The sequence below is a fragment of the Rissa tridactyla genome, chromosome 13 (genome assembly GCF_028500815.1).
Source record: "Rissa tridactyla isolate bRisTri1 chromosome 13, bRisTri1.patW.cur.20221130, whole genome shotgun sequence".
NCBI classification, from domain to species: domain Eukaryota; kingdom Metazoa; phylum Chordata; class Aves; order Charadriiformes; family Laridae; genus Rissa; species Rissa tridactyla.
In genome coordinates, this window is record NC_071478.1 from 12,553,461 (window position 1) to 12,575,631 (window position 22,171).

The window sequence follows — 22,171 nt, forward strand, 5'->3', positions numbered from 1 at the left end:
GCAAGGTAACTAGATCTAGAGCAGTGTAGAAGCAAGGGTGGCACCATTCCTTTCCATTTTGGGTTGAAGTTAAATGGATTGGAGAGAAAGTGGAAGTTGTGATTTCAAATTGGTTTAACTTGATTTAACTGCTGGCTGCTGTAAGGTGTGTTGTGTTCCCCACCCCCATCTCCCTTCCTTGTGTCCCCAATAACTGTTGAGCAGTTAGCTGGATCAGCAAGTTGATTCTTCTGAAAGTAATTTTTTTTACATGGACAGGGGACTGGAAAGTAGATGAGGCCACCTCTTTTAGCTGTGGTTTATGTTTAATCTAGCATAAGGTAACCATTTATCCACAGCCTCAAAAACTTGCCCTGAGTTTAGGCATATTGTTTCTCCGCCTGTGAAATAGGGATAATAGCTCCTTACCTGCAAAGGATGGTTAATGTTTGTTGAGATCTTTGTGTTTCTGAAATAGCTTCCAGCTGAATATATGAGAAGAGTAACTTTACCAAGCTTCTCCGGTCACCATTGCTGGAAAAGCTTACAATGGCAAGTTTGAATTAGATTTCTAAGTTTGTATTCCCTTCTCAGCCCTGTTTAATGTTCCCTCTTTGCCTTTCTGATTGCTCATCCTTGCTTCATTCTCTGTTACGACAGGCTGTGAGTAGGCAGAAAAGATTTCCTTTCCCTTCCAAGTTCCCCACAGTAGTTCTACTCTAGTCTTTCCCTTTACCACAGAACGTCGTGAAGTCATTCAAAGAATGTCGTGTGCTAAAGATATACCATAAAAATAGGAGATGGGTGATGACTTTCTCATATCACTCTTAGCTATTTTTCCCATTTGTGCTTATTCTCATTGCAAATGGCCCCAGAGCAGCAGAAACCAGCTGGCTGGGGACAGTCTCCCTTGATTGATTGGTGTTAAGATCCATGCTTTCTCTTCTGTGTATGTATGTTTTTAAATCCTAGTGAAGCAAATGAGTAGAAATGGCAACTGGAGTGCTCTGGAACAAGTTTGGTGTTGGTGTTTCAGTAAAGGAACTTAAGTCCCTGAGGTTATGTGTTTGTGCTGTTTAGGAGTCTGGTAAGCTCTTCTTCTGCTCATATAAATGCAGCTTTTTCTTGTAGCAGACAGTAATTATTCTGAATTTACATGGGAAATTTATCTAAGCAGTTTCAGACAACTGTAAACTGAGATTCCAAGAGAACTTATGGCAGGCCACAGGGGGAGGCAGCCTGCATTGTTGTTGCTTGGCTCCTCTTTCCCTGCGCTGGACTGGCTCTACACTGTGAACAAGTTTAGTTCAAGTTATTTAAATGATGATGAGGTAGTCTGAAGTCTTCAAATGCAGTTTGTCATGCCACTTCTCACAGTGTTCTTATCTGCAAGTTTGGTGTAGATGGCTTTGCTGGGTGAGCTACTGAGTACTTCTGGCTGGCAGCATGCAGTGAAGCGTAGCTTGATTTCTTGTTTTTTTTTTTTTTATTTTTTACTGTTTATTGCATGTGTTTAAACCTCTAACATTTTGCAAATGATGTGAAGAACATCAAAAAAAGTAAATGGCGCTCCAGGGAATAAACTTTCTGAATGACACTTTGCATGGGGAATTGTGCTTTAAACAGCTCAGCTATAAATCAGACTGTATGGGGTCTCCAGGAATAAACCAATCCCATGTTTTTGTCACAAAATTGAGCTGGCAGACAGAATTAATCCTGTGTCTGTCTAGACGCCTGATAGGATCTTGCTTTATTTCCATCCCCAAAGAGCAAGGTGAGCAGAGAATTTCACTTCGTGCTCTAGAGAAGTTTGTGGTGGTTCAGGGACTGTGATTAGGCTGGGTTTTTCTAAGAGCAGGAGGGGTCAAAAAAAGCCAGAAGTAGAAGAATCATGGGCAGGAGGGCTGTAAATGATTTGCTGTGGATTGGGGGCTTAATACTCTCTTGTTCTGTCCTCTTTCATGGTTCTAAACAAGTTCAGGGCTTCTCTCTGAAAAGGTTTCTTTTGGGTTGGAGCCACTAATTTCAGCTGGGTCAGACAGAAGAGCCTAAGGCTAACTGCCGGTCGGTTGAGGTTACTGGTGCCCCATGAGTTGGAATAAGATGATGGCACGGCTGGTCTTCTCTGCTGCTCATTGTGTTTGGCCGTTAGTTCTGTCTGCTGCTCCCCATTCCTCAGCACTGGCAGCTGCCCTGAGACTAGGGTTTTTTGTTGCTGCTAGCAAGTGATCCCTTTTGGGCGGAGGTGGTCCACAGGAGTCAGATGCTCAGGAGTATTACTTCTGGTTTGCAGCTCTCCCTCTGTTCATTATGGTTTTAAGTGGGAGACTTTTCTTGGGCTGTGCAGGCCTGGATAGGCAGCGTGATACACAGCTGGAACTATTCTGCCTGGCTGCGAGCAGCTCCAGCAGTTAGACAGGATCCCTGCAGAGAGCCGTAGCACTGGGGGAGGGAATGAAATGCCATTTCATCCACGTCATGAAATCTCTTATCAGTAGCCAACTCAGTGTTGTGGGTGGGTGAGCAGTGTTGGCCAGAAGAAGCTGCTTTTTATTTCTGCTGTGAAATGTGAGGAGCTCAGCGCTGTCAGTCAGGCTGGGAGCTGCGGAGTGGCAGTGTGGAGTTTGGGATGAATTTGTCAGTCAGGTTCTTATAACCCTAAACTTGTAGTTTTCAATCTGTCCTGCTGGTGCTTAATCTGAGATTTGCTACTTGGCTGTGCTGAGCAGTTCCCTTGGGCAGTGCCTCACAAGCACAGCTGCTCTGGCGTGCTGCTCCCATACTTCTTAATTGCTTAAATCTGGTGCCTCCAGCACCTTCTGCCTTGGGATCATGCTTAAAAGCCTTGGCCGTGCGAATTAGAGATAAAATCTGCTAGGTTATTGTTCATTTGTCTGTAAGAGTTGGTTAAGGGATTAATTTGTTGGATGCTACTTTACCGTTGAATGTGAGGGAGAAAACTACATGAAACAGATCACCATGGTACCTGTGAAAGTCAGAGACCTTCTAGGCAGTCTGGATCTGCTGCAGTTCTCTGCATTGCTTAAGTTTGAAGGATGCTCTGTGTGGGATGGAATAGCCCGTGCAATGTGAGGCATTCGTGCCACTTTCTGCAGAGTGATATCGCTCTGATGTGATCCTGTCTTTGCGGAGTTGGGAAGCTGTTTGCTCTGCCTGTTGGGGAGGAGGGTTGAAGAGAAGGGGCTGGGGGTAGTGCAGGGAGGAAGCTTTATGTAATTCTTGGCTGGCTTCTGAGTAATTGTTTTAATGAAATGGAATGCAGCGTATTCAGTGCTTGCTTGGCAGGAAGAGCTTTTTTTTTTGGGGGGGGGGGGTGGGGAGGGACGGGGACAGGACGACGAGTTGGAGTTAGTCAGTTTTCCAGCTGCTTTAAGCAGTTAGGCTTGGATTTGTCGCAGAGATAGGAGTGGAATATTGTTCTCAGCGAGGGGGCAGTTGCACTGCTGTGCGTGCATGGGAGATTGTCTTTGTACATTCAGTGTGTAAGTGAAAGAGCCTGGTCCCTGTTTCTCTGTGGGTTGTGAATGCTAGCGTGGTTCTGAAGCAGATCAGATTAATTCTATAAGTACCCAACAATAATGGGATGATAGTGATGTGAGTAGGTACATGTCCATATAAAATATATATGCATCTAGGTACTTGATAAGAAAATGAATCCATTTTCTACTATGCCCTAGTTCAGTGTATAGCAGGGAAGAATATGATGAGTTAAGACAAAGAAGTCAACTTAATTTTCAGCGAAGCAGAAATGTAGGGGCTGGGAATCTTGACTTCTGCAGATTAGTGCAAAATATTCTCTCCAGTTATCTCTGATCGTTGACTTTTGTCATAGGATTGGTGGAGGAACAGTCAGAGATTATACTGAAACCCCTGGTTTAGAAAGTAATTTGAAGAAGGATTTATTTCACGTACCTATGAAAGGGAAGTTTATTCTCGTGCTGCTTCTATTTCAGTATTGCTGGCATTTCCATTTTTGGTCAGCGCTGGAGATTGGTCTCTTACTCATCTTTACCTCTCAAAAATTACTTTCTCCTTGGTCTTCGTAATTTTTTTTCTAATTGCAGGTTTCTGTGGTCATGAGTTCTCTTGTGAATAAAACAGCCTTTGGTTGATGAAATAAAATTTTTTTGTCTAATAACAAAAACTTCTGTGCAGGACACTGAGATGAAGAAGCTGTCAAGTATTTAATTGCTTTATTAATACTGCTCTTGGTAAAAAGAAATCCTCACTATTTCTCTTGCTGGTGTCGAAACAAGCAAAAGCCTTGTGACTAGTACTTCTGTCATGATGCCAGATGATAGGTAGAATGATAGGTCATTTAACTCCTCACGGTAGGAAGAGATAAGAAAACCTTAAACATTCTCCAACTCTTCTCCATCCACTGCCTACAATATATTCCAGTTCTAAAAATGTTAGTTTTCTGTCTGGCTTTAACAATTTTCTTTCTTTCTGTGGGCCTCTGTCATGACATTGTGAAACTCTTGGGCCACATTCTTCTGCCAATGCTAAAAAAAAAAAAAAAAAAAACAAAAAAAAAAACAGGCAAAAAAAAGGCAGAGCTCTAGAGCCATCAGCCGTCTCCATCAAATTGCCACACACATCTCCCAAAGTAGGCTGGGGGACCAGTTCCCACATTCATTTCTGGAACGTTGTCCTCCTTTCATTCCCAGAAGCTGCTTTAATCAGATTTTTAACCATGTGCTTCTTGGCCCCTTGTACTTTGTTGTGATTCAAGGATGTTGCTTGTCGGCTATCTGTAATTACTCAGGTTATCTCTTAAGTTTTAGTAGAATGCTCATCAGATTGAAAGCTTAATTTTAAAACTTTCTACCTATTATAGTTATAAGTAGTACTAAGATCCACATGACTGAAAAATGTTAAATATTTTGTTGTCATTTCCCCCTGCGCTGCTCTGCGAGTTTACATTGTGCTTTTGGCAGCGCTTTGTGTAAAGTCAGTTGCTGATGATGACTTACACTTTTTGGCTTATAAAGAGTTCGGTGTTGCTTCCAAGTCTGCTCCCACTCTCTGTTGCAGAAAACCCTTGCAGAAATGAAAACTTCTTAAAAAGAAAAATCCACCATTTTGAGAGTATACTTTCTTAGTAATTGGATTTTTAACAAGCCAGTTAAACCACATACCACATTTGACAAAAGTTCCTTTTTTAAAAAAAGGGAAACAACCCGCCTCAGAGTGGTTGGCAGGTCAAGCCAGCAAGTCTTTTTAACTTGTCTTTATTTATATCTCAATATACTAACCTTTTATTTGGCATCCCCAGCAGCTGGGTGAAACTTGCTGGGACTTTTTCTCCTTATAGGCACAGGCTTTTCAAACTTGAGATACCTTGGGTTTTAAGGGTAGATTTGCATTTGTTGAATGCTCTTTGCATTTATGCTCTTGGGAGATGGACTTGTTACTTACTGAATGGGAAGTTGCTGGAGTTAATGAAAACTATTCTCTTCAAGGACTAAAATCTCAAGTTTGTATTCTGATACCCCATTTAAGAGCCTTCAGGATAGGAATGTCTCAATAAGACTGTACTAAATATGGATACAATTGCAGTGTCTCTTTAGTGTCCCCATTCTCTATTGCTGGAATCCTCCTTTTGCTGGTAGCCAGGGCATTCTGCATCTCACAGGCAGAATTTGTGCTTCTAATGCTTTTAATGAATTCAGAATTTATACTGATATTTCTGTCCTTCATTTCATCATCTTTATGCGTGTCTCAAATTTTTTAACTGGCACTTTGCCTAGATGGGTCTATATTCAGGTCTGTTTATGCTGCTTGGATAGGATTTCCACTGTTTAAAAGATGCTATTTTTTTCCTCACTTAAGTTTCATGTGTATTCTTGCATAACCATGCAAATCTTACCCTTCCCTTTATTGGTTATAGGGTCCACATGCTTTCCTATTTGTTACTTTTAAAAAGGCAGATAATTAACTTAGAATATGCAAGCTCTGACAGTATTTTGTCTCTGACTGTGTCCCAACCCATTTGTACATGTATAGATGGATAGGATCAGTAGCAGTCTTATTATTGACTATGGGTATCTGTGTGGCAAAGGTGAGATGCTGAGGTATCTGAGGTGGTGGACCTGCTGGCAGTTGAGTCAATATAACGGCTTGCTGCTGCTGAAACAGGGATGGCTTTACTTTCACTCATCCTTACTCCTTTTCTACTCCTTCATCTGGCTGTTTGGATGTACCTCTTCCTTCTTGCGGACTGCTGTGCTCATCTCTCTTTTCTAACCCAAAAGAGAACAGTCAATTTTTTTGCCTTTGTGTATATTCTGTTGAACTGGTTCACAGAGGGGTCTTGTAAGAGCCAGAGCCGACACAAGTTAAGTGGCAGCAGCACACGTCTGGAAGAGTGAGTAAAACCTCTCCATTTTTGGCAGTGGTGAACTGTTAATTCGCCTTTCTGCATCTTATGAAACTGTATCCTTCTCTCCACGGCGCTCACTGTCCAGTGGAACTCCTGTGCTCCGTTCCCATGTAAACCCTGATGGAACATGTTTTCCTTCCCCAGATGACTTAGAATCAGCAGTTCCCAAATTATGATCTCAAAGTGGTAAGTTTTCTACAGCTGTTGCAAGGTGTCCTCTTAAGTGGTCAAACTTACACACTTGTGATTTCCACCTGAGGGCTCTGGAGCACAAGCAAATGAGGGGTGTCGATGCACAAAGATTTGGAAACCATTGCTGTGTGTTCACACTGTTCTGATTTGCCACTGCTTATGGCACTAAGCGACTGCTTAGAAGCTGCTGAGAAGAGTTATCCAATACTGGATTAGCATGTATTGTAACCTCAATTCTGCTTACAAAAATTTTTAGTTCAAGTCAGACCCAACTGCATACAGTTATACAAATCTCAACCAAATACAGTCTAGCCAGGGCTTAAAAAATGCCCTTGTCTACCCTCATTTCAGTGGGCACAGAGAGGATTATTTGCTAGTAGCTGAGTGCCGCACACCTCTGCACTTGTCGGTTTTTCTCCAAGTCCTGTAGTCCAGGGCCGAGCAGGGTCTGTCACACAGATGATGGCAGTGTTTTCCAGTCTGGTCTGCTGTCCTCGTAGTTGTTACCATTCTCTACCTGTCTCTTTTTTTAGGGAGACATGAGAACAGATTGCCCAGTTCATGTCTCTAAAGAGCGTACTTTCCTGCTGAAGGAAGAAAGCTAGTTTGCTGGAGGAGACAGATGACTTTCTTTCCCAGCAACTCTACATGCTGCTAGGGAAGAAGAACAACAAGTAGAGGGAGTCGTTCCTTTCATTGCACAAGGAAGGCAAACTGACTTTTGGCAAGATAATAATTATATGGCATCAACCTGACGTACCTGACTTGGATAGAGCAGCACGGGTTTGGAGTGGCATCCACTGTAGTAAAATTGTAGGGTATGATAAATTTCTCAGCGCTGTGATGCTCCTACTGCACACTGGCACTATTTCCATGAGTGACTGATCAGCCGAGGGACTAGAAATGTCTCGAACCCTGAGCTTCTGTTTATTCCTTTTACCAGAGCTGTGATTTAAAATCTGTAGTGTCTTGTTTTCTGCTGCTTCTGTACGCATCCTGTGTCTCTTTGCCCTGTTTAATGGATGTCTCCTTTGTACTAGATTATTAGATGTTTTGGAAAATGGCAGTGTGCATGCACGTTGTGTTTTGACCTAGCGCTTGTGGAGTAGCTGCATGCTGATGTAGCAGGAAGGGTCTGGTTCCTCAGATAGCTGGCTTGGCTGAGCCCCTCTTCCTGTAGGAATACAAGGGAGTTGGTATTTTGATCGGAGGCCTTGGCCCTGGGAAATGGTCCCTGAGGAGTCAGTTCAGCGGCAGCTTGTTTGGTTTTAATGAATATTTTTTTGTTTTGTTTTGGCAGAGGAGAGCAGATCTTGCTGGACTTTTTTGCATGTTCATCCCAGTTTCTAGAAACTTTCTGAGGGAAGCCAGCAGCAAATCAAAATTCTTATGACATGCATGGGGAGGGTTAAGTTACTATTCCGCGCGCATAAGGATAAATAGAGGACTAAAGAGGTTAGTGCATTGGTGGCTAATATTTTTATTTTAAATGTTTTTTCCACCTAGGATGTTGGCTGAAATCCAGCCCAGGTCAGTAGTGAGCTGGCATTAACTGCTCAGTAGCTTGTGTAAAACATTTAGTCGCACTCCAGTCTGTTCCTTCCACCAACTTAGCCACGATGCCCTTTCACTCTTGATCGGTTTGAGTGTTGCTGAGTTTGAACAGAGCTAATGTCCTTTACTTTTGTCTGAGCCAACCCGCCTCCCTCCCAGAGACAGTTAGGTCAATACTGGCCATTTGCTAATGCCTTTGTCTGGGCCTTCCTGGAAATGCCTGAAGATCTATTTGTTGTCAGGCGGAGATCAGAAATAGATCTTGCACAAGAAGAGCCACTCCAGGAGAGGACTGTCAGAGGCCGTACTTACCCTTCTTGGAGACCAAAGCTGTTTCCAATTTGGCAGTTGACACAGGGGGAGAGAGATGGAGACTCTCTAATTTGTGCAGATTGTTGTCCCTCATAATCTTTCATAGGGCTAACTATAACTGCCCATTGGAACACCAGTCTATTTGCTAACAAAAAGAGAGCATTCTGACAAAAGGCTTGGTAGCAGGTGGAGCTTGTAGCAGGCTGCAGATTCAGAATGAGAAATTCCAACTTAAGTATTTTTAGTGCAGGCCTGAGAGTCAGACTTACTTTCTATTCTGAAATAACGTGGACTTGCCATGTTATGTTGGGCTGTTCAGGGCTGCGTATTAGTTCTCAGTTTCTGAAAGGTAGGTGACTTTTTGTGCTATCAAGGGCGTGTGAATGTTAGGGTAAGGATTCTGATTTGTGATCCTCATTGGAATTCAGGTGCAGTGGCTGCAGATGTTACTACCTATAGTTGCGGCAGGTCACAGCCTGTTATATCAATATAAAATGAAATATGTGGAGGTTTAGGTGTAGGGTGTGGAGCTGTCAACTGCCGTGCCTGAAAAATGTGGCTGAAAATGTGACTTCCACTTCTGCTATTAGTGCTGTAATTTGTGGATGGGACAATCATCTGAGGGCAGCAGTACTTAAATCATGGTGGTCTGAATCACTGGAGGTCGTGAGTTGGAGTATTGAATAAAGGCTGGTTAGGTCTGTGTGAAGCATTTTATGTATCACAAACTTTTCTTGTGCAATTTCCAACTTCTCTGTTCAGTAAACCAGAACCTGGCTTTGTGCTCTTAAACATTGTACAAGTGGTGAGTTTAGCTCTGCCTACTGCTTTTGCAGGCACTGTGTCACAGGATGTGCTAGTGCTATGACTTGCAAACCCCTTACAAACTTTTCCTGACCCTCCTGAAGATTGTTCATAGAGCAGTGGAGGAATTTTTTGACTAAGCTTATCCATCTTTGGTCATTGTTTCCTGTTTAGGACTCAGTTTGAGAGTACACTGATCTAGATAGAAAGGATCCGCTCAAGGGATTGTTTTTCTCTTTTAGCTTCACACAACTGTGGGTTGTCTGTCTGTGAATCTCTATACAGAGGCATTCAAGGCTTGTGTAGCTGCAGATCCGGCATTCTCAGAAGCCTTTGGTAGCTGTGAAACTGAAAAACTTATTTGTTTAGTAATCTGGGACATGAATTCAGTTTAAGTCACCAGGTCTTAGCATAGGGTGTTTTTTCCTGACATGAGCTGTTTGCTGCTCAGGACTATAAACATAAGGAAGTAAATACAAGATGTCTCTTTTCACTTCCAGTGTGGAGAAAGCCATGCTATAAAAAAGAGGATGCTGTATACAGCAGGAAGTAACCCTTCCCTTCCACCCTCCCCAGCACTTTCTGGAAATGAGAAATAAACGGGAGGACACACCTTTGGGAGGGAGCAGGCTCTGAAACCAGAGATGTTACAGTGCTGCTAGTAAGTTCACGTACTCCTCTTGGAGGCAATACCTGAAGAATACAACAGCTACCTTAAGCTGGGTTTGTACGGCCTTGCTTTGCTCTATGCTGTCCTTAGATCTTCAGCGCCTGTAAGAGTTTGTTCTTCCTGGTGTTTCTGTTGACAGCTTCTGAATACGATAGTCATGGCAGTGGAGTGGACAGCTTAAGTTAATTTGAAGAACTTAAAAAGGCTACGCTTGGTTTAGCAGCTTTTCAGCTGAAAACCAAAAAAAGTGTTTTCAAACCACATTTTCTTTGGAAATTGGGCTGGTAACCTTACTGGGTTTTTTTCCTTTTTTTTTTTTTTTTTTTTTTTCCTGGAGCATCAGGTACAGGATGAAAGGAGATGGTGTTTAAATCATAAAGCACTTCCAGTGTGAGGATGCTGAGCAAACCTCTGACTGTGTAAGCGTTTATGTGCCTTGTGAGACTTGAATTCTGTTATCTCAGCCATCTAATGAACTGTTCTGAGGTAGTGGAAAGGGGATGAAAGTTTTTCTAAGAAAGTTGGAGGAAGGCAGACTATGTGTTTCTCTTTTGTAGGTGGTGGTTCATTTCTCTCAGCCAGTTTGACCTGGGGTCTAATGTAGCGTTCAAGAGCTAAGTGGAAAAACTGTGGTCCTACAAAAAAATCTTTTGTGGTTCCTTCACACAGCTTGGACTGTAGACCAGAGAGTGCTGTAGATTTGTGTTGTTTCATCCAGGAAACTGTGCTGACTCAGATCTTTGAGGCAGTTGCAGTGTGTCTCAGCCTGCATGCTGCACTGATGATCCCATGCCCTGTGGGTCTGGTTAAGGTTAGGTTACCTTCCTGCCAACTGAGGGATGTGAAGGGAGCCAGCAGTTGATGGATTTCCCAGCCTGTTGCATCAAAGATTACAAGAGGTGGATCCGAGATGCTCACTCAAGGAATGGGGCTGTGGTTCGTAGGGGCTGCTGGTGTCAAGCTGCAAACTGGTCAGCTGGTTTCCTTCAGAGTGGCCTCTCTCGGCGCCTTGCTGCTGGGTTACACGGGAACTAGCTGACCCCTCGTGATGCTGGCAGTCTAACCCCTCACCCTGCTGACAAATACACCATTGCTGAGGTTACAGGGCAGGGCTGAGTTTCAGTGAAATGCTTGTGTTAATTTGAAAGGAAGCGGTGTGGCCAGTTCCAGGAAGGATCTTGTGGTGACCTTTATGGTTTTCCAGCGTATGTACAAATAGCCCTCTTGCCCCTCAGAGGGATCTGGTGGAAGGTCTGAGCTCACATGATGGCTTCTTTTGGGATTTTGTAGCATACAGAGTTGGCTCATCTTCAAAATTTTATGATCAGGAGTAGTCTCTGTCAAAAGCTAACCCTTGGGCTCAGTGGCGCAAAGGAGAGAGCACCAGGTGTGCAGCCCTACTGATGGAGGCGTGTCATAATCCTGGGGCTGCAAAGCCAAAATGTCAGTGTAGGCTCCTGTGGAAGTGGCTGGTAGTGGTGAGGGATGTCTCCGGAATTTAAGACCATTTCAGTTTGTGCTGCCTGCTGATTGCTCCCTTTTCAGGCTGCAGTTTTTCTCGTCTGCATCTGAGATGCAGATTAATTAGGGGAATCAGACAGGAGGATGGGTGAGTTCTTTAACTAATGGCAGGATGGGGCTGGGTCTTACAGTTTGTGTCCTGGCCTGAGTTTTGGAGGTGATAGTATTTCCTGTTTAAAGCATAAGTTTTATTCACTTGGTTAGACAAGGGCTAAATTCTGGCATTGTTTGCTTTAAAACACTTTCTAAAAGCTGCTTAAGTCATAGAGTGGCTGGAGCTATGCTTCCAAGAGGTGTAACAAGTTTATCTAAAAAAAACCCAAAGCAACAACCCAGTAAACTTTTACTGGATTAGTAAGTTGAATTAGTTCAGTAAACTTCTGGCCATGAACAGGGCAAGTTCCAGGAACAGCATGGGTTTGCATGCTGGGGCAAGGAGGGATCGCTGGGCCCTTCCCTTACTCTGGTGGGTGGTGGCGGCAACTCTGCTGGAACTACAGTGAGAGTGCTTGAAGGGTTTGCATTTCATCCGCAAATGTGCAGTGACTAGTTACTGATAAACAGTTACTGAAATTGCTTTAAACAGGCTGTATTTGCACACTCTTCTACAATCCCATGCTTGGGGTGGTAGTAATGCATGTTAGTTGTGACCAGTTAGCTGGCCACAAGCTCTGGAATAAAATCTCCGGCTTGGGTCTCAGTGGTTGGGACAGGAAGCCACAATCATTGCTGCAGCTGATCATGTAGACCACATCTCACAGCGCAGTGTCTTGTCTTTGTTTAGACATTTGCTGATAGTGGTCAGAGCTGGGTGCATGGGCTGCTGTACTGGGGAAAGCTAACTGGTTTGGCTCTCCATATTCGAGTTATGGCATAGATGGGATTCACAGTGGCTGCCATCATGTGATTTTTGAAAGCCATTCTGCCTGTCACGGGATTCTTGTTTAGTTTGTCTCTGCAGCCTGGTGTAGCTAGGCATAACAACTACTAGATGGTTGCCTTTGCTGTTAAGTTTTCCTGAAACACCCCCACAAATTTGTAAATCAGCGCCACAAATAACGGCGTGTTAGTATGGTGTAGCTTATTCTAAGGCACAATATTGGTTTCAAAGAACAGAGAAGCTTGAAGGATTTTCATGCATATTATCTTCTATCGGAGTTCACCATACCGTGTATTGATACTAGTCGGGATGTTCTTTTTGTTAAGCAGTGACATGAGGCATGACTTGCACCAATACCTTGATAATGAGATAGTGCAAGGCTTTGAATAAACGTCAGTCACTGGAATACATTAAAAAAAAATAGCTGAGTGATTTTTTTTGACCATGTCATCTGAACTTCCTCTAGGCAGACAATGTGAAGTAAAAATACCAGTGGCTGCTCTTTACTGGTACTCCAGCAGTTGTTAGGTCTAGCAAATTACTTGCTTTTTGTGCCTTGAATTTTTCTGTATCTTGAATAACAATCTGTCCCTCCTTCACAAGAGAGCTGTTACGTGTCCTGTATTCTAACCACTTTCTCAACATATTGGTTAAGTTTTGGAAAACTTCTAAATGTCTCCTTCTCAGAATGTTTTAAACAGTAAGCCAAGCTATTTTACGTACTTTGTATCTGTGTGAACCAGAGAACTTCAGGATTTTAAGAGCACCTAATTGCACTTTGAATTTTTAAGGTATCACTTTGAATGTAGTCTTTCTATTTTATTGCTTTTGTAGGCTGATCTTTTTGCATTTAAAAACATTGATTAGAATATAATGCCTTAAGAACCTGTTACTACATTTCTTTTACCTGGAAGTCAATGCCTGTATTCATCTGTTTGTTCGTGGTTTTCCTGTTTCTGATAATGCTCTTCCATTTTGCTGAGAAAAGTCAAAGCTGCTGTTAAAAGGGAATTCCTGTTGTCAGGGTTTCTCTTTGGGGTTCCCCACCCCTTCCAGACTGAAACTCGAGTGAGAAGCCCTATAGCAAGGCTCCAGCAAGTCTTTTTGATGCAGCTCTTCTAAAGCATTGCGAATGTTTCTTTTGAAAGGCTGTTTAATACAATAAATATACCCAAGCTCCCCATTCCTCTGCAGTTACTCACAATGTAAAACTGTCTTGCCAGGGATTGGGTTACCGCCCCGAGCTGTCTCCCTGTGTGTGAGCTGGAGTTGCATTTACTCCTGGCGGTGGGGGAGAGAAGACTCACTGGAACCTAATGAGATTTTTAAAGTTTGGATTCAGGGATTCTGCAAAGAGGCTGCGCAGATGAGTCTGCAAGCTCAGAGTTCCGTTCTGGAGATGCAATTCCCCTCATTCATTTAGGGGACAGCAAAGATCAAGGATTTGAATTCAGCTTCTTACAGGTATTAAGAAAAAAGGGCTGGAGAATGGTGTGTCATTCTGGAAACGTGGGGTCTGCAGTTCGTCTTACACCAAGTGAGACATGATTATCATGTAAAGTCCATGTCCTCATTTAGACCTGCCCTTACGGCTGTCTTGCTTTTTATTTCCATTTACCAGTCCTCTGGGAGTGTTCTGCTGCCTAAGCCAGGAAAACCTGTAGCAGTTCCAGTTACTTGGGTAAACAGGGTGTGGGGAACAAGAGAGGAGGTGCAGACACCTGTTCTCTGCAGCTGCATTAGAGGAAATACTGTAGTTTGTGCATAGACATCTCATCCTGATTACCCAGTGTGCTGTGTCTGGGCTATCAGGGACATGTGGCAGTAGAGAAGTTGGTGGTGATGGGACTCTGTGGCTGAAAGCTGAAGGCATTTGCTCTGTGTGGTGGCTGGATGAAGAATCCTGTCTCCAGTGTCACTCACTTTCCAGATGTCCCATGCAAGAAGCAGCGCTACAGGCAACGTGCGGTTTGATGGATGCGCAGATGTGGCTTTCAACTGTTGAAAATGAAAGACTGATATCTGAGGCATTTGAAGTATCTTGCCTCAGTTATGCTTCCATTTCCTCCCCAGCAGTAGATGAGATGTAGAAGAAAATTCGACCACCATCCTTTTGATCTACTTACTATTTGCTGTGTCAGCATGGCTTAATAGCTCATCCTCAGTTGTTGAGAGAGATGAACTGCATATGGAAATCTGAGGTAGTTTTCTCTCTTCTGGCACTAATGCTGTCATCTTTGAGCTGACTGAATATGCTGTGTGTCTCTAGCCCTCACACAGGCTGGAATTATGCTGGACACGCAGTAGTAGAAGGCTTCTCCTTAACAGAGAAAAGCAAATTTACATTTCTTTAAATTGCTTCACTTTAAAAAAAAATCCTAGACCTCTTATGAAGAGTGGAAAACTATTTACGGCTTGAGGAAAAATTAGCGTTAAAAAGCTGCTTGATGCCAATTGGCAAATGTGAATTTGTCAATGCCTTGTCACGTAGATTTGTCCAGAACTAGTTGATGATGTGTTCTGCTTCACTATGCCGCCTTAATCCAGGAGCATTTTTGAGATACAAAGAGGTGAGTGAAAAAAGAGTATGTTTTGATGCGCATGGGAAGATGCATGTAAATATCTTTTTTTTTTTTTTTTTTCTTTTTAATAACTTTATCTATTTAAGGGGGCTGAGCGCAGGTCAGATTTATAGAAAAGGTTTGTGTGTTCATCAGTACAGAGGGGCTCCCGTGTTATCCATTCCTGTTCTGTACCTCAGAACCATGTTGTGATCCCTAGTCTGGTGTTACTGCTCTTTATCAGACAAACCTGGGATGTGGGAAGCTGAAGAATGTGCCCCTGCGGCTGCACACGAGGCTGTTCCTGCCGGAGGATACCGCATTTGCAGGGCAGCGAGTGCTGACACGCAGTGACTGCAAAGGAGCCTGCGTTGGAGTCCCTGGAATGCGTGAGCTGTTCCTCGGTCTGACAGAGGTGTGGGCCGGGGAGATAGCGCAGGAATGTGCAGTATATAACTTGGGACATGATTATTTATTTCAGTGCAGCTTGAACTGGCAAATGGGGCTTACCCTAAGGTATTTTCCTGCTCTTTCATCTTGCTGATTTTCTTGGTAAAAGGGATTTTTCAGAGCTGTTCAATACATTGGACATCAGATTGAGAGTTCTTGTCCCAAGCTGTCAAAATGACTAGCAGAGCTTTGGCAGATGCTGGGAACCACCTTGAAGCAATGCAGTTTGTATTCAGGGCCACTCATATGTATCTAACGTATATGCAGAGCCGTGTGTGGGATTCGAAGGCCAGAATCCCAAGGACCTCATAGTTAATGTTTTTTGACAAAGCAGGGGGGAAGGGAGAGAAGGGCAAACTAATGCACCTGGACCCCTGGATGTCTTGGAGTGCTTTATAGCAGTAAAGGTATCAAACGTGACATCATTCCTTAACTGTGCCTCCTCCACAGGAAAGTCAGTGTAGAAAAACCACTTGATTGTGAACACAAATGTCCTCCCATGCCGGGGAGGATGTGGATGTGGTTTGAGTAGCCCTCTGAATGCGATTCCAATTGAGCATGTAATTTTTGGGCTGCCCAGTGGGGGGAGGAGGACTCCATCCTTCTGTGCTCCTGTCTCCTGTTTGCATGCGGCTTCACCAGGTGCTTGGCCAGGTTACCTGCGCCCATGGAGTACCCAGGCACACACACCTTGAGATGCACTGTGCTGCTGCGGACAGTGAGTTAGGGTTGTATCGGCTGTGTGACCGCACTAGCGTAGTGATGGCAACCAGGAGTGTCTGATTGGTGGTGCTTTAGAAAGTATCCCTCGCTCTTCCACACCCCACTAAGCACTCTTTATAACAGAGGAAATACAAATTCTGTATGCACAGCCCATGCTTGTGAGTGGGCTGAGCCCTGCTGAGTCTTTGGTAACTGTACTCTGGTTCCACTCCACCCACGTGTCTGTGAGTTAACATTTTGTCTGTGGGTTGTGTTAGTGGCTTTTTGTAGAGTGGAAGGAGGGGTGATCCTGTGGACGAGCACAGGAGAAGATCTGGCATAACCCTGTCTGGTTTACTTTATTGGTACAAAATGGTTAAATCTATCCTCTAGAGAGAAACGAATCTCTGCTCTTGTAACCTTGGGAGAGTCTGCCTCCTAGAGCTGTGCCTGTAATATTTTACAGAGTACTTGGGGCAGCAGTAGAACTGTGGTGAAGTCAGTGTGTGTGGTTGTTTCCAGCCCCAGAGGTGCTGTGGCGTGTGCTGGCCTGAAGATGTGTGTCTCCGTGGGGAGCTGCAGTACACGTGGCACCCGCAGAAAGTTTCTGTGTGCCTAAAATAGGGGCAGGTTCCCGACTCAGCGGGGATGAACAAGTGAGCTGAAGTTACTGCCAAGTTAGCCATTGCTGTCGGTTTCATCTTTCTGTCCATGTAAGGATGTGGTGGTGCCCTCTGATGGCTGCTGGTTGTGCGGACTGGTCTGCGTCAGCACCTTGGGATGATCCAGTCAACTGCTTCCTACGCGTTGGGAGGGACTAACTGGTTGATTTACACCTCCTGCAGCACCGTCCCTCAGGAGTCGCCTTGGGAAGGAACACTTAATTATCCAATAAATCGATCGAAATTTAATATTTCTATTTAATATTTCTGTTTAAGGAGCGATCACTGTAGTGAACTCAGTTCTGTAACGTGAGGTGCAGCACTGCGCAAGCCACAGCATCGTCCTTACAGTTCGTCAGGTTACAGTCCCTTTTGCAAAAGAAAGAAAGAGAGCAATGGGTCATGTTTTCTACTAATAAATTGCCCTTCTTCCTCCCCCATCTGTATCTCATGTTGTCTTCTGGTAGTGTTAAAAAGGTGCACAAAAGCTAAATGAATGCACAGTACTTTGGGACCTCTTGGGATGAGGTGCTGCATGGAAAACAACATGTTAATGCCTTTGGCTGTGTTTTGAATCGCTGCCTGCAGCCTGTCTCTGGGCTGTGAAACTCCTTAGGCTGACCTCCAAGAGAGTGATTTGCAGCCTGTGCCTGCGGGTCGCTTCCTTCTGGCAGGGTGAAGCTCCACAAGGTGCGGTGGACTGAGCGGGCACCGTGCCACCACCACTCTTGCTGTGCCATCACTGCTTTCGCCCTGCCCTCCTCGGGGCAGTTCTGGTGCCAGTGTTGGACCCTTTGAATGGGCGCAACTCCCCACTCAAGCAAAACTTCAGGAAACTGCTGATAGGATTGGATCAGAGAACAGGTTGTGTGTCTTGAAGCAGCAACAGGAGGGACATGAATGGGGAAGAACTTCCCTCTGTTGAGGCAGTGAGTTTGGAGGGAGCGACTGGGACACGAGGAAGGGTGGACCGTGGGTTTGCAGAACGTGGGGACGAGCAAGCACAAGGAGGGGTTCTTTGCCTCTCAGAAACCAGTGTGTTTGTGCCTCTCCTGCTCCTGTCTTGTTCCTTTCCCTGTCCTGCCAGGTGGGGTGGTGCCTTCCTGCAACTGCTTTGGTATCAGTTGTAAAGTTAAAGTGGAGTTTGAGTAACCCAATGATTCCTCACCAGCCTTTTCTCCTCCCTCCGCTTCCTGTTCCTCAGCTCTGCCTTGTTTGCTCAAGTCAGGAAGGGGGAGGGTATGGGGGAAGTTAATCATTAAACTGTAATGTCTTCTCCTTAACTCCTTCACAACCTGGGAGCAGAGTGCTCCCGGCATTTACAGACCCCTCTTACTCTGCAGACCTATAAAAGTAAACCAGTAAATCTAGCTGAACTCATTTCTGTGCCGTTAGTAAAAAGCAGTGGTTTTCTGTCCGACGGTTCATTCAGCAGAGTGCCGAGCCAAGGAGGAGGATTTTGTGGTGAGATGGTTACATCTGCCTGTCCTGCAGCGAGGGCTATGGGTGGAGGGTGGAAAACTGGTTTGGGTCCCCTCTGCAGGGCTGGAGGAGCCCAGCACCCTCATGGGATTTTCACTTCCTGGTGGAGTTTGATTTGCCTTTGTCATTGGTGGGGAGAAGCAAAAACCACACCTTCTCGGATAGCACTTCTCTTGGAGGTTGTGTGCACGAAACCTCCAGTCATAGGACCTGCCTGGTTGAAAGAATTGCAGCTCTTCAGCAGTTCCCTTGAGGTATGTGCCGTTTGCTCTGGAATCCACCAGCTGTTCTTTTGCTTAAAAAGAAGATTAAGTTCATTTTTCCCCAGCTGAAGAAAGCTTGGATTCCTTTGGAGAAACTGCTTCTGGGGTATTCTGGCCCCTGTAGGAAGATGCCTGTGACTTAAATGATTTGGAGCATCTTTTTGGCTAGATGAAAGGTGTATAGAGTTAATTTAACATGGTATTTAATTTGCTAATGGCTGTATTCAGTTCTCTGAGGGCAGGATCACTTTTTAGTTTTTTTTCTTTTGTGATGCTTTGGTTTGTGGAAGAGAGTGAATATAAAAGCAGCACCTTCCTCGTCTTGTAATGCAATGATAGTGTCCTCCATTTGACACTTTAATATATTTTGAAGGGCTGCTAAGTGCATTGGCTGGTGTGGTTTGCTGTGCTCAGGAAGCGGCTTTGAGCTGGCAGGTGCCTGCCCCCTGAGAGCGGGTAGGCAGCCATTAGGGCGAGTGCTTGCTCGGTTGCTATTCTGGTGCCACCTAATAACTTCAGCTCCTTGTGACCCTGGTGGAGGATACTGCAGGGTGGCTCCGCTCAGGCTGAGCCCTCACACCCCAGACCTGAGAATCAAGTACCTGCTATGTGCGGGAGGAGAAAGACAAATCTTGCTAACTGAGATTGCCTGAAGGAAGTGGCTTCTGTGTGGAGGGGAGGGAGATCCAGGGGGTTTCTTAGAGCCTCCTTTCCTAATTCTGCTGACGTTGTGTTACTGGTGTCTGGCTGAATTCCACATCTCTGAAGGGACCTGCCAGGTATGTCCTGATTCTGTTATAATGGAGAATGCCGATGTCCCTAGCGAACTGGCTACTCTCTAATAGCCTTAAAGAGGTGTGCACTGGAGCCCACTGCCCCAGTGGAAAGCTGGGCAGCCCGCCAGCGAGACTTTCTTTAGAAAGTGAGTACAGTGCAGACCTCCAGTCGCTCGCTGGAGTTTCCCCCACCGGGAACTGCAGTGGGCTCCGCAGGGTGGGTTCACAGGACAGAAGGTCCAACAAGTCGGGATTTGCCTGTGAGTCACCGCAGAGGAGTGCCGGGCTGGGAATGGGCAGAGGACAGTTTGCAGGCAGAAACACAGAAAGGTGGGAATGCCTTTTCATGGCCTGTCTTTGAGGGAGAGCACTTTTCCTGCTTTGAGATTTCTGAGAGGTGCTGACCATATGGCATGGGTTCTTCTGCCTGGCCTGAGTGCCGGCGTTTCTAGCTGGTGGAAGTTTTTCTTCTCTTCAGGAATTTGTGAGCAGTCTCCACCCAGCAAGCTGAGAATTGTTTCCAGGAGAAGAAATGGCGTTTACCTGGCAGCCTCTAGAAAATAGTTAACTGTTTGTGTGATATACTAAGGGGGATTTTTGTTAGGAATACTGAAGCACATACTCCTGCTGTGCCGATGGACTAATTTGAAAGTTTCATGCTTCTTCCACTACCTTAGACTCGGGAGAAAACCCCTCCCGAGATCTTGTTTCCTGCAGAAAGCAGTGCCTGCGGCCACAGTAAATGACTCTGTGATGATGTGGGGCCTGTAATTAGTCTGTGTCAATATCCTGTTGCCAGTTGATCTCTGGGCAGGTTTCTCCTAGGTTGCTCTTCTGCATGGTGCAGTGAGACTACAGGTCCCTGTTGTTAGGTGGTTTTCCAGTTAAGAAATAAATCTGAGGCTGACACAGTTTTTCTGGCTGCTTTGTTACCTCTTGGTGTTTTCTTTGTACTAGAAGTTTGATTAACCCATTCAGTCCTGGGCTGCAGTAATGTTTTTCAGGGCATTTAATAGATCACCCTAGATGAAAGGTCTTCCCAAAGACCTTCTGATGTGGATATCTTGAATGAGACAAAATAGAAAAAGAAGTAATCTAGGATTTTACTTTTTTTTTTTCTTTTCCCTTTCCTGCAGACGCCTTACTGGCAGACCTGGAATCCACCACTTCACATATCTCCAAACGGCCAGTATTTCTAACAGAGGAAACGCCTTATTCCTACCCAACTGGAAACCACACATACCAGGAGATTGCTGTACCACCTCCAGTGCCCCCGCCACCTTCCAATGAGGCCTTGAATGGCACTGTGATTGACCCCTTAGACCAGTGGCAACCCAACGTATCCAGATACGTCCACCAGCAAGTAAGTAAATGTGTGCGGCTGGGGAGGATGCATGCTTATTTTGTTCGTGCAGTGTCTCTCAAGGAAGTAGGCAAGGAGAGGGAATAGCAAGAAGGGAGGATGAGTTTCACTATGAACAGAGTGGGGAAATGGGGGGAGGTGTGGGTTTTTCATAGAACAAACTGGTTGGAGCAAATGGCACAGAATCATTGTCATTGTTCCGACAAAATGGTAGTGTGATGAGATTAGTGTTAGTCATCTGTCTTGCAGCCTGTGGAAAGCAGACTGGGGGTTTCCAGCACAGATCTGCAACTCACAGGCAAATCTGAAGCAAGTGGAGAACAGTTGTTCCTGGTGTAGCTCATCTGATGGAGGCTGGTTAGCTATGTAGCAGATTATTTTTTTTCTTCTTCTGGGCTTTGTTCTGTCCTATCCGTGTGTGTGGTTGCAATGCAGCAGTGTACGTATTTGTTTTGTATTCTCTGTTTCCAATGCAAATCTTATTTCCACAGCCTCAGTCCCAGTCTCCTATATACAGCTCTAGTGCCAAAAGCTCCAGTGCCTCTGTTCCTAGAGACGGGCTCAGCTCTCCTTCTCCTCGTGCCAGTGAAGAGGAACACGTCTACAGGTATCTTGTCGCTGTTAAGAGATAAGCCTGACTCACAAATTGAGCCTGCTGTGGCTCAAGCTGCCTTCTATAAGTGGAAACAAACACTGCATTGCCTGTGTATGTTATGCTGCCCTGAGTTGGTTTTGATTGCCTCTTTTGTAAGAGACCACTGTAACTTGCATACTCACTTCGAAGATTGACCTGGCCCTTTGGTTTGCTCAGCTGCAGAAGTGGTTAAGGATCTGTTGGGCAGAACAGGATCTGGATTGTGTTGTGAAGGATACAATCCAGAGACAAGTGTCAAATCGATCCTTCTGTTAAGGAGCAGAAGTTCTTTAGGAGGTGGGTGGCCTTTGGGTCAGTTATCCTGGGGAGCTCAGTTACCTGTGTCTGAGCAGGATGTGCAATGACTTGAATTTTCAAGTAAATTCAAACTTCTTAAAGCTTCAATCTCAGTAGAGGATAGATGGATAACTAGTTTATACTCAAAAAGGCAGCCACCCTTATGCTGAGAGGTTGGAGTAGCTGCCTGTATGGTAGGACAGACCTTTCTGCTGACATGGGGATGAGTGAGGAAGACGCTGTCAGAACTTCATCTCTGATGACCCTCTACAGTGCACTCTGTCCTGGGTACCTTCTTACTGTGTGGAGACTGGTGTTTCTCTGGTGCCATGTTCTAACCATGCCTAGCTCTTTCTGCTGAGCAGGAGGTTGCTTTCAACCAGAACTAATTCTGGGTACAGGCAGGCATATCCAGAGATAGCCCAATGGAGGCAGTAATTGCGATTTTTTCAGATGGCTGCATGCAATTAGTACAAAATGGAGGTAATTACAGCCATAAGTTCTCTTGTACAAGGGTCTGGCATGGCTTGGTTCTGGTGTGAATTGTAGCTTGTGTGCTTGACTCGGGGTGAAGTACGCCCTACTCAGATTGAATCATATGTGGATATTTTTTTTCGGTCTGAAGGGAAAGATAATAATTGCCCTTATGGAATTTCATAATTG

The 22,171-nt window shown here is 44.8% G+C and overlaps 1 protein-coding gene across 4 annotated transcripts in view; it reads left to right on the forward strand.

Moving 5' to 3' along the window:
• Positions 1 to 22,171, forward strand: part of PXN (paxillin) — a 50,565-nt gene that overhangs the window by 8,412 nt on the left and 19,982 nt on the right. For all 4 annotated transcript variants that reach the window (XM_054219644.1, XM_054219642.1, XM_054219645.1 and 1 more), the window contains exons 2-3: positions 20,351 to 20,577; positions 21,069 to 21,184. In XM_054219644.1, the coding sequence (XP_054075619.1) occupies positions 20,351 to 20,577; positions 21,069 to 21,184 (343 nt within the window). The remainder of the gene's footprint in view (positions 1 to 20,350; positions 20,578 to 21,068; positions 21,185 to 22,171) is intronic.